This window comes from Prionailurus viverrinus, chromosome C1, assembly GCF_022837055.1.
Source record: "Prionailurus viverrinus isolate Anna chromosome C1, UM_Priviv_1.0, whole genome shotgun sequence".
NCBI lineage: Eukaryota > Metazoa > Chordata > Mammalia > Carnivora > Felidae > Prionailurus > Prionailurus viverrinus.
In genome coordinates this window covers 184121378-184134000 of record NC_062568.1, presented here as the reverse complement: position 1 = coordinate 184134000, position 12623 = coordinate 184121378, and the positions used below count along the sequence as shown (strand labels likewise).

The following is a 12623-nucleotide window of genomic DNA, read 5'->3' as shown; positions in this document are numbered from 1 at the left end:
ACTTCTGATCTCAGGGTTGTAAGTTCAAGCCCCACGTTGGGTGTAGAGATTACTTAAAAATGATAATAATAAAAAAAGAGTCCTCATGTTTTAGAGCTACTCACTGAAGTATTTATGGAAGAAATGCCATGTGTGTCGGTTTGCTTCATAATATCAGGGGAGCATGAAGTGGGTTGAGTGTAGATGAAATAAGATTAGCTGTGAGTTGAAATGGTGGAAAGTGGGTGATGGGTACATAGGAGTTCACTAGACTGTTCAGTTTCTTTGCGCATGTATTTGAAACTTTCCATTTCAAATGGTAAGTTAAGAAAAATAATGGTAATGGTTGCATAATGCATATTCTGAAAAAGGATTAATATTCAGAATCTATGAAATGTAGTATAAGTAAGGTGGTTAGGAGTGTGGAGCCAGATCGTCTGAATTTGAATTCCAGCTCTACTACCTACTAGCAGTGAACCTTGGGGCAAGTTACTTAACTTCTCTGCGATATAATTTCCTTATTTGTAAATTGAGGATAACAGTAGTATATACTTTGTAGAGTCGTTGTGAGAATTTTATGAGTTAATACAGTGAAGCACAATAAATGGTAGTTGTTAGTAGTAGTATTTAAAGAATCCCTACAAATAAACAAAAAGGTAAACACCCTAGTAGAAAAATAGGGGAAAACCCAGGAATAAACAATTCACTAAAAAGGAAACCCAGATGCCTCATACACGTCTCTGTCACTAGTAGTAACCAACGATATACATATCGAAACAAGATAGTATTTTATACCCATCAGAAAATAAAAAGTCTGAAAATACCAAGTATAGATGAAGATGTAGAGTGATGGAAAAAATCTCTTCATGCGTGAAAGTATAAAGTGGAACTACTGTTTGGAGAGCAGTTTACCAGCATTTAGTAGAATTGAAGGATGCGCATATTTTATGACCTAGGGTTTAGACCCTGAATTTGAATGCTGAAAGGTGCACCCCATGACTGTTGCCTAACTCAGGTGCTGGTAATAAACACAGCTGCAGTTAGATCCCTGTAACCAGCCAGGCATCTGTAATGAACAACCACACTATGCCCTCACCTGCTTCTTGGATGGAAGTTTTCAGTCCTATGCTGTCTCTGTAGTGGAATGAGGTCTGCTAGGAACTTCAGGACATGAGAATCAAGTATCTGTTTGCTCCCTACATCCAGTCCTGTTCTCTGAGACTTATATAGACTTACAAAGTCCAAACTCCTCAGTCTGATATTCTAACCCTCCATAATCTATCTGACTTTCTCTCGTGTCAATTTTCCATTTGAACGTACCTTTTTTTTTTTTAAAGTTTATTTATTTATTTTGAGAGAGAGAGCACACATGTGAGAGCATATGAGTAGGGTAGGGCCATCGAGAGAGAGGAAGAGAGAGAATCCCAAGCAGGCTCCACACTGTCAGCACAGAGCCAGATGTGGGACTTGAACCCACGAACCGTGAGATCATGACCTGAGCTAAAACCAAGAGTCAGATGCTTAATCAACTGAACCACCTACGTCCCCCAAATCTACCTATCTTACCAGGTCAACCCCTTAACCATCTTTTCCAGTTTCAGCTTATTTCAACTTCCAGTCTTTGTTGGCATCTACCTTCTACCTAGAATTCTTTTCTTCTCTCTGTCCCTTCGATAACATCCTTCAAGGATGAGTTTAAATCACACTTCTTTAAGTATGATTTTTAATCCCTCTAACCCAGATGAATTTTCATTCTGCTGAGCCCCTGTATTGGATATTACTATTTACTATGTTACAGTTGCTTCTTTGAGGCCTTCAGCATAACTTTTTCATGTGACCCTCCCATCCCCCACATATGGCTACATAGATGGTAAGATTTTTGTTTCCCTCCAGAAATTAGTCTTCAGAAAAGAGGAATTCTCTTTGTTAAGTTTTTCTTGTTATTGGGCCCCCACTGAAAATACAGCTCATGAAATAGGATGAATGAATTTGTGTCACCATCTGCTAGTTTAGTCGGTAATCAACTTTTATAGGAATCAACTGACATAATTGGTTAACCAAAAAAGACCAAAACTTAAGAAGGCTTTCATTACAGACTATTGTTTTACAGACTATAAACCTCCTAATTTGAAGTGTTGGATGTAATTGTGTATAAGTCTTAATCACATTAAAAACTTTTAAAAAATCACTCACATCACTTATAAAAAACACAGCAAGTGTTCACATTATGGAAACCATAAATAAATACCAATAGAATAAATAAATGAAAAAAAAAAAAACCCTAATCCAATGTTATGCAACTGGATTCTTGTGGCTGGGGATAGAATTTCCAGTGACAACATGGATTCAAAAAAGTGCTGTTGTGTCTCAGAAATTTGAGTAAGAAATGTAGGTGAAGTTTTCTAGAATATTCACTCAAAAAATAGCTTTAGTTGTTTTTTTTTTTAATTAAAGTAGCTTTATTGATGAAAAAGACATTGATGTTAAAGATGCATGTGAAGAGGTTTGATAACATGGTTTTATGAAATGGAAAAGTAGAAAAAGCATTCTAATTTTTAAAAAGTTTTTATTTAAATTCCAGTTAGTTAACATACATTGTAATATTTCACGTGGACAGTAGTGATTGAACACTTCCATACAACTTCCCGGTGTTCATCACAGCAAGTGGCATTAATTCTAAATTAATGCATTAGATATATTACTTAATTTTAAATATGTGTATAGGGGCACCTGGGTGGCTCAGTTGGTTAAGTGTCTGACTTTGGCTCAGGTCATGATCTCGTGGTTCGTGAGTTCGAGCCCTGCCTCGGGCTTGGTGCTGACACCTCAGAGCCTGGACCCTGCTTCAGATTCTGTGTCTCCCTCTCTCTCTCTGCCCCTCCTTCACGCACACTCTGTCTCTGTCTCTCTCTCAAAAATAAACATTAAAAATTAAAATAAATAAATAAATAAGTGTATATATCTAAAAAAATTTCCGGAAGTTTATATATGCAAGAGGACCACAAATCTTCCCTTTCTCCCTTCCTCTCTTCCATCCATCTGTTGTCATTTGGAAAAATTGGGGAGTACCTTATATGGGGTAGCTTTATTTTAGCCAGATAGGGAGTCTGCCACCTAAATTCTTTCAAGGCAAGCATGTCTGTTTTTTTATCTCCCTCTTTTCAACTGGCTAACTTCTACTTCTGTCTTGAAACTCAGCATAAATGTCATCTCAGAGAGCTTCTTCAGCATGCTCCTTCAGGTTAGTTGCTTATCTGTGTCACAGCATTGATCTGTGTGGCATATTGTCTCCCCTGCTAAACTGCTTGGGCTTGAGGCCCAAGGTTGTGTTTTTGTCTTCAGATACCAAGAACTTCAACACAGCTCCTAGAACATAGTGGTTGTCAAGAAAAATAGAATAAACAATTGATGTTTGGCTTTTTTCTTTAAGTTTTTTTTTTTTAAAGTAATCTCTACCCCCCCCCCCCCCTCCCCGTGTGAGGCTTAAACTTACAACCCCTAGATCAAGAGTCCCATGCTTTACCAACTGAGCCAGCCAGGTGCCCCGGTGTTTGACTTTTTTATCTTGAGATGAAAGAACTTAAATGCAGCTCCTATTATATAGTGGTTGTCAAGAAATAACAGAATGAATAAATGGTGTTTGACTTTTTTTGTTCTTCTCCATGGTGCCTGGAATAATGTTAAACACAGATGAGATCTTGTTTAATAAATACTTACTGAATTATTAGGAACACCTTAAGTTTCTAGATACACTTCAGAGAAGGAATTAATTGAGCCTCGGAAAGCATGGGTTGAAAGAGACTTCAGGTAGACACGCATAGTCTCTAGGATGGTGTTGAGACTGTCCTCTCTCTCTACATGGCTCATTTTTAAAAACCCAGATGAGGGGGAGAGCTCTCTGACACTGAAGCCAGGTTTCTGTATTTGGAAGATTAAGGTAGAAGCTTCTGCATAGCCCCAAGGACAGCACTGTGTACATCACATGTGAACGTTACATGAAGAGATGGACAGAAGCCCAATGTAATTACTGAGATGGTTGTGATGAGAATCCTATTTTTCTCATCCAGCGCAGTCTAGGAAGGGCCCTAGTCCAAACAGGGTATTTTTCCTTTCCTTGAGGGATCCAGACATTTCCCTGTTTCATTATAGCTGTGTGGGAAATCTGAAGTAAAGCTGTTCAATGAACTATTTTCAGTGCAATATACAAAAATACTGTGATAGGATGCCACCAGAGAGATTGACTGATTGTACTGGGCGTAAAATACCCATTAACTAACTGGGATTTTAAAAAAATAAATAGCCCAAATACTCAGATTTCATCTTGTGTATTCAAATTGTATCCCTTTTCACTTCCACCTGTCCTGTTCCCGGCAGTGTTTTACCTTACTGTGTCTGAAGTGGCTGCAGTGGAAGTGCTGGGATCTGTCAGTGGTGAGTGGTATCTGGCCACTGAAATCAGCACATCCAAGTGTTGGTAAGGAGAACTGGAATAGAATTGGTATCAGGGAGGAGCTGTTGTTACTGCAGTCACAGGATGATAGCTTGGGTACCATGATCCATTGTTGGGCCCTCAGCTTTGCAACTCTGCTTTTTTTTTTTTTTTTTTTTTTTTTTTTGGTACACTTGTTGACTGAGTTCTAGGGGATTGATTCACAGTGATCATACTGGCTAGAGATTAATTGATGTAAATCAATTAATTTACAGTATGAATTATAACTGCCAAGTGGTACAGTATTTGAATCGACCACTCTGTGCATTTTGTCGCTTTAGGATGTCTGTATCGTGAGCAAATAATAATGGAAGGTTGTCAGCTGAACATGGAGTCAGAGCAAAGAGGCGGTGGGTAGAGAGGACAGATTTGCAGGCTGATCTTACTAGCTGGCATCATCAAAGTTTGGTAGCCTGATTTCTCCTGTAGAAATACACCTGTCAAAGGGACAGGAATCCTGGATCTGCTGGTTAGGCCACCATTTCACCATCACTGTCTTGGAGGCAGCACTTATGGCTTTCCCTTCTCCAAACTCCTTGAAGGCCACCCATGCTCTTTTGTTCCCATAGCCTTTCTTAGGCATCTTAGTAATATTTAGGAGTCTTCAGCTTTCTTGTGTACTCAATAAAGTATGAAAGTTCTTGGCCCTGTTTTTTTTCCCCTGAATTTTAGAGTATCTTTACCTGATTTAATCTTATCTGCTATGAGTTGAGTTTGTAAATTTAGTATTCAGAGACTTGAAAGTGCCTTATTGTTGATTGTTCCCATGTACTGACGACCAGGGAGGCTACGCCATTCACAGTGCTGCACCTGATGGAGACAGCTAAGAGACAGGTGTTCTGTTGACAAGCTTGTGCCTTCCCTGCCCAAAGCACCTGGCCCCCAAGTTGTTCTGGGCATGGTGTGTTATTATGATGGAAAGGAAATGCACATTCTCTAGGCATATTACCTACATCGCTTTATTTAATCCTTATAATGACTGTATGATAAAGTTATTGTTTTATCTTAAATATAGGGAAGATGGGGTGCAAGAAGCTTTGGTCATTTATTTATGTGAAGTCATGTTCCTGGTAAATACCTCCTTTCCAGTGCTTGTCTCTCTGACTCAAAGGCTTTTTCTTTTTCTTATTGATAAATATTGTTTTGTAGCTTTCATTATAAATGTAAAGTATGTTCAGTATTTAAAGCGTGAATAAAAGAAAAGTAAAAAGAGAATAAAATTATCCATAGTCTCACTCCAGGAGAGACAACCATTGTTGATACGAGCTCAAACTTGTTTGGTTATACTACAGACTGTTTTGAATTCGCTAATGAGTAAGTTTGCTGTCTAAAAAGTAGCCTGTCTCGGGATTCTATGTAGACCTTACCCTAAAATACATTTGTTTATTTTTATTGTTTTATTTTTAAACTAAATAATCATTAATTAAATGTGTTAAATGTCCAGCATATAACTAACACAACACTAGGTGCAGTGGGTGATATACGGAAGCAACGTGATCGCTGAGTTTCAGAGTTGGAAGTTTTTCTTTCACAACATCCCCACTTCTTCTTGAACATGCCCTGTGTCGAGGAGCTCTCTCTCTCTTGGGGCTGCTCTTGAATTTTAGATAGTTCTGATTGTTAGCTGTGGTACTGGCTCCCCAGGAAACCTATATAGTCTTGGGGAGATAAGATCAAATGTATGAAATAATAGCCAGTAATTCAAGATAGCATTTAGTGTTATGTGGGAGTAAGAATTGGAGGAAGGCCATCATCCATACAAGGAAGAGCAAACAGAACTCTGTTGAGCATAGCCCTATGTCTGGGCTGGGTGCTGTAGTATATAATCTCGGTTATCACAGCAATCCTGAGAAAAGGTAGTAGGTATTATTCCCACTTTACAGATGTTATGACTGAGGTCCAGCTTACAGTTTTTGAAGTTGAGATTCAAACCCAGGTCTGCATGGAACCAAAGGCATGCATTTTCTTCTCTCCCAAACTGTCCTCTCTCTAAGTAGTTCCTGTGCTGGATTTTGGGGGTTTTGTAAACTAACATGTTTTCTTCTTATAAAAATGTACATGATGTAGAAAATTTGGGAAAGAGAAATATCACCTATAATGCTACCACTTACGAGATACCTGTGATGATTCGTTTGGTGTCTTTCTCTCCTGTATTTACCCTTATTTACCCTCATGTACATATATGCATTTATCACATACCTTGTGTGCATGTATATGTATGTATATATATGTATGTACATGTGACTATATATTTAGATATTCTGTATATCTTTTAACAAAACCGCTATTAAATTGTTTTGTTTGCGTTCTTTTTCTTTTCATAACATACGGTGATCATTTTCTTTTGTCATTAAGATTTGCCAAAGCACACCTTTTTATAGTGCTACAAACAATTCCACCCTGTGTATGTGCTATTAATTTGTAACCAATCAATCCCTTATTAGAGCTTAAGCTCTATAGCTTTTTGCTGTAACATTTATCATATGTTGGTAAGCATTCTTGTATAAATTTTTTTGGTGTGTGTGTCTCTGATGGTTTCCTATCAAGTATATGTGTATTTTAAGACTTTTGATTCAAAACTTCATCTGGAGGAGTTAGGGCATGTGTATTCTCACTGGTACAATATGTGAGAATGTCCAGTGTTAGGTATTCTCTCCAGTACTAACTAATATCATTACAAAAAACTTTCCCTATTTGATAGGTGAAAAATGACCTCTCGTGGTTTTAATTTGTATCTCTGACTACCAAACAGAGTGAATATCTGTTAGAGTTGTCATTCAAAGTTGTACCAGCCTTCAATCTCCCTCTTCTTCTAAGAGCCATATGCATGAAGAAGAGAAGGCTAGAAGGCTTCTTCTTATTTATGCTAAAGTACCCGTGCCATATCTTTTGGCAGATCTCTGACATCTACATTAGTGGAGAATCAGGGGACATGTCAGCCAAGGAGAAGCTTCTCCTGTGGACCCAGAAGGTGACAGCTGGTTACACAGGGATCAAATGTACCAACTTTTCCTCCTGCTGGAGTGATGGGAAGATGTTCAATGCACTTATTCACCGATACAGGTAAATGCAGTGGGATTTCACTGTGCCTGGAGGAGCTTCTTCTCATCTTGCTTGCAATAAGTTATAATGCCACTTTTTCCCTGAACCAAGGATCAACACTCTGACTCATTTTCTCACTTCAAAAAGGAGTATGTATTGAATTCCTGCTACTCTAGGCACTGGGTACAAACACCAGGGAACAGAACCACAACAGCTCTTGCTTTCATGGAGTTTATTTATTAGGCAGTGAACAAAGAAATGCATTCTGTTATATGGTGGTAAGTGCAGTAGAGGGGTAGAGAGTCATGGGGTTTGTTGTACTTGGGACGGGTGGCTGGAGATGGCCTCTCTGATTAGGGTGCTGGAGCAGAGCTGTAAAGGAGCGAGCCACACAGTCCTCCTAGGGTCAGAGGGCTTCACTTGGAGGAAACAGCAAGTGCAGAGGGTCTGAAGTGGGTGCTTACTTGGAGTGGATGAGGAATAGCAGCTGGCTGGAGTGAGATGAGTGAGGAAGATAGGAATTTTGATGACAAAAATTAAAATTATTGCACTCTTAATGATCATAAACACATCCCAGCTTTCACCCTATACTGGCTTTCCCATAAAATCCAACCAACCTGCTGTTATGGGTTTAGGATGAGGGAGCACTGGGTTCCTGGCATGTAATTAAAAATGGGATTAGTATCTTTCTAAACGTCTTGCTTTCTCTCTCATGTAATTAGTGTGTTCCAGCTCTGGGTACTTCTAAGAGGTTTGCTTTGTGTGAACTTGTGTGATGTATAGGCCTTTCACGTGCCTTGGTGGACTTTTACAGACCTGATCTGGTAGATATGGAAAGGGTACAAATCCAAAGCAACCGTGAGAATTTGGAGCAAGCTTTTGAAGTAGCAGAAAGACTGGGGGTCACCCGCTTACTGGACGCAGAAGGTGAGAGCGGACTGGTGTTGAGTTTGTTTGGCTTATATTCATTGTCCTTCTGCTGGCAGCTCCCTCTGTTCTAAGAAATTTCTTTCCCTTTTTCTCTCAGATGTGGATGTGCCATCTCCAGATGAAAAGTCTGTGATCACTTACGTGTCTTCAATTTATGATGCCTTCCCCAAAGTCCCTGAGGGTGGAGAAGGGATCAGTGCTACGGTAAAAGAAAACTTTCCTAAAATACCTTCTGGCTTTGATATGTTTGGGCGGAATGCATTGATTAGACTTTGTTTCTCAAGCACTCACTGTATGCGGAGCACTTTTATACAGAGCAAACTGAATCCACATCATCTTTATACATGGTCATTGTCTTTGGTCCCTGGGAATGAGTCCAGATATTGCTAATTTTGTAGCATCCAGCATAGACTATTCTAGTGTCAGGAAATTGAATCCCATCTTGAGAGCCCTTGAGGAGCTCTGAAACTGGGACTCCACGCATTAGGCTGAACAGCTGTGTAGGCAGTGAGAGGAAAGGGATTTTATGTGGTTTGGGGTGGCCTGAACTACTGTCTCCTGTGCTTGTCTTGTGTACCGCTAATCAGAAGGTGTGTGATATCTACCTTTTGGCAATAGGAAGTAGACTCCAGGTGGCAAGAATACCAAAGCCGAGTGGACTCCCTCATTCCCTGGATCAAACAGCATACAATACTGATGTCAGATAAATCTTTTCCCCAGAACCCTGTTGAACTAAAGGTAAAGTCACAGACCTAAATTGTCTTTTATAAAGTTCAATGCTGGGATTAAGCCTCAGAGCTCGCTGCTGCTGGCTCCTGGGGTGAGGTGGTATACAAAGTGGGTCAGGTTGCTTGCATGCATCCATTCATTCACCAAATATTAATTTTGCAGGCACTTTATAACCAATATATACACTTCAAAGAAACAGAAATTCTGGCCAAGGAGAGAGAAAAAGGAAGAATTGAGGAATTATATAAATTATTAGAGGTAAGGAAACTTACCCTTTGTTGATTCTTGGGGTTTGCTGGTTTGCCTGATTGTTACTTCTTTGTTAGATTGCCGGCATGCTCTTCCCAACCTGCATTAATAGCAATATTCTCAGGGTGACAAATCAACATCACTTTTAGTCTGGTGTTGAAAATTTATGGTAAATGGGTACCATCATCCATCTGTATTTTTGAAAGAGGCTTTTGAAAAATGACATTTATTCAGAAACACTGAGTTTTATGAATGAGTTTTCCTGTTTTTCAGAGGGAAGCGAATCCTCTCCCTAAGATGGAAAGGAGAGAGACTTCCATCCATATTTTCACTCCTAGAGAATTTGAAGCTGTAGGTTTGAGCGTTTGGCCTTTCCAGAATGGGAGTTAGTAAGAGGACAGGTGGATTTATGGAAAATGTAGAAGGAATGAAAAAATTTAGAGCAGCTGGTAGTCCCTGTATTTTGGAGATGGTTTCTTTGCTCTTACCTCGAGGTGAGGTACTGCTAAGTACTCCGTTCTTTTCTCTTATTAGACAACAGGAGAAACTGCTGATGGCTGGGTAAATATGCAAGAAGCCATGTGTCAAGAACACGTAAAAGTGGGCCTGAGGGCACGGCTGTGTTTTCGGACTAAAAGAGTGTCTCTGGGATTTTTCAGGTGTGGATTGAGTTTGGCCGGATTAAACTGCCTCAAGGTTACCACCCAAATGATGTGGAGGAAGAATGGGGAAAGCTCATCATCGAGATGCTGGAGCGAGAGAAGTCGCTTCGCCCAGCTGTGGAGAGGTGGGCTCAGGGCCTGACGGCAGCCTGATGTTACCCACCCGGGCCGCTTTGAGCCCAGCACGTGACTACGGTTTTTATCTTATTATAGGCTGGAATTGCTGCTACAGATTGCGAACAAAATCCAGAATGGTGCTTTGAACTGTGAAGAGAAGCTGACACTAGCTAAGAATACACTGCAGGCTGTGAGTGTCTGTGTTGTCTCTCCCCTTCTCACCCTGTGCGCTGATGGTCCAGATTCACGATTGAGAAATCCAGCTGTGTCACTTCCTCACACGCGGCTCCCTCAGTCCTCGTGGGTGGGGCACTGGCATTCTCCCACTCCTATTACTCCTTTTCTGTCTTAGGACGCTGCTCACCTGGAATCGGGACAACCGGTACAGTGCGAGTCAGATGTCATCATGTACATTCAGGAATGTGAGGGTCTCATCAGGCAGCTGCAGGTGGACCTCCAGATCCTACGGGATGAGAATTACTACCAGCTGGAAGAGCTGGCTTTTAGGTGAGGAGCACGGGGCTCAGACAGAGGGCTTGCTTATCGCTGAGGCTCACAGATCAAGAGTCTGGCACTGAATCTTGTAACTTGCGTCTTGGAGGTCCGTGTCTTGGTGGGGATACTACAGGTATGTGGGGCAGGAAAATTCTCATGGTGGAGGACACTTGCCCCTTATTGCAGGCCCTGCCCACTTAGTACCTGTAGGATTCCCTAATCACTGTGGCCTCTTATAACACCCACACATATTTCAGGGTGACCTACTGGGATGCAGTACCACATCTGGGTTAGAACTGCTGCCAATCGAACGCATCATTTTGTAGAGAAAACTAAGACCCATTGAGGGGATGGGCATCACCTAGGTCACACAGTTTGTACAGGACCAAGACTAAGACTCATGTCTTTTGGTCCCTAATCCATGTTTATTCTGTTGTACCATCCAGGAGTTACATAAACAGATACTGGTTTGCCTCCCTCCAATTAACACTGTAATTTGGCATTTGCCTCAACAACTCTGAACGACGAAGATGTTAAAACCACCTTGTGTTCCTATAACACTTCTTTTTTCAAAACACTTTTCCTGATATGATCTCATTTTTATTTTTACCTCATCCTTGTCAAACGGATAGGGAATATTTTATCTTAAAAAAGTGTGTTTCAGGGGCGCCTGGCTGGCATGCAACTCTTGATGTCAGGGTTGTGAGTTCAAGCCCCGCATTGGTTGTGGAACCCACTTAAAAAAATGTGTATTATAGATTTAAGTGTCTTCCTTTTTTCTCTTCCTCCATTTCAGGGTTATGCGTCTGCAAGACGAGCTGGTCACCCTGCGTCTAGAGTGCACAAACTTGTATAGGAAGGGCCATTTCACTTCACTTGAATTGGCTCCACCCTCTACTTTAACCACTACTCATCTGAAGGCAGAACCCTTGACCAAGGGAACCCATTCTTCCTCTACCTCCTGGTTCCGAAAACCCATGACTCGGGCTGAACTTGTGTCTATCTCATCCTCTGAGGATGAAGGCAATCTTCGATTTGTGTATGAACTACTGTCTTGGGTAGAAGAAATGCAGGTGGGTGTATGTTCCAAATGCTTATGCAATGTGTTAAGGTTTACTGGACCCAGCAGCTTGTCTAGGAGTGCCAGGATGCTCTGTGCCCCTTGCGTAAACTCTAAATTGTTAATGCTGCCTGGAACCCAAGCCCCCTTCTCAAATGTTAAATGGGTAGGGTCAGCTCAAATCCTCAAAAGTCCCACACCGGATAGCGTAGGCTTTTCTGATTGGAAGCCCTTTGGGAATCATTCCCTTCAGTTAACTGTACTCTAAGTGGAGCTCATGGGAGAAATTACAGAGTCTGTAAATCTCAGTTACCTTTTCTGAAACTCCCTCATCAGCAGAGGAGCTTATCCCTCACTCTTTGTTGTTGGTCTTCCCTCTGGAGTTTAAGCAGTGCTGTGCCTCACAGTTCTGAGGGGCTGTGCATGCATGTATTCCAGAATAGTGGTTCAAGTTCGATACTGTCCTTTTTATCCTTCTAATGCGTTTGTTTTACATGAAATTCTTCCCATGCCCTGATGGCCGATTCCCCATGTAGCGACAAATAAAAACATCCAAAGACAAGCTATTTAAATATTACCTGCAACTGGTCAATAGTTGATGCCATGAATGAAGTTTAATATTTTCAGATATTTCTTTCTTATATCCACTCTGATTGTGAAATGCAGAGCTTCATAATGGAAAATGCCTAAACTATAAAGTTAACCTTCAGCCTTTGGAAACACCTTTCTGGTTGGTGAATTCAGGAATCTATCCCGTAATGTGGCAACAAAAGGCTGCCCCTGCTGCAGGAGTTGGAATTTAGTCTCCAGCTCTTTGGGGTGATAATGGCATGTTTTCCTATAAGAAGCCGTGATGGAGATGGCTTAGGTG

The 12623-nt window shown here is 40.8% G+C and overlaps 1 protein-coding gene across 15 annotated transcripts in view; it reads left to right on the top strand.

Annotated features, from left to right (window-relative positions):
• The window catches only part of MACF1 (microtubule actin crosslinking factor 1), a 331328-nt gene that overhangs the window by 163429 nt on the left and 155276 nt on the right, over positions 1 to 12623 (top strand). For all 15 annotated transcript variants that reach the window (XM_047871166.1, XM_047871165.1, XM_047871167.1 and 12 more), the window contains exons 6-14: positions 7365 to 7531; positions 8325 to 8437; positions 8538 to 8644; positions 9059 to 9178; positions 9332 to 9427; positions 10078 to 10205; positions 10294 to 10387; positions 10550 to 10704; positions 11489 to 11765. In XM_047871166.1, the coding sequence (XP_047727122.1) occupies positions 7365 to 7531; positions 8325 to 8437; positions 8538 to 8644; positions 9059 to 9178; positions 9332 to 9427; positions 10078 to 10205; positions 10294 to 10387; positions 10550 to 10704; positions 11489 to 11765 (1257 nt within the window). The remainder of the gene's footprint in view (positions 1 to 7364; positions 7532 to 8324; positions 8438 to 8537; positions 8645 to 9058; positions 9179 to 9331; positions 9428 to 10077; positions 10206 to 10293; positions 10388 to 10549; positions 10705 to 11488; positions 11766 to 12623) is intronic.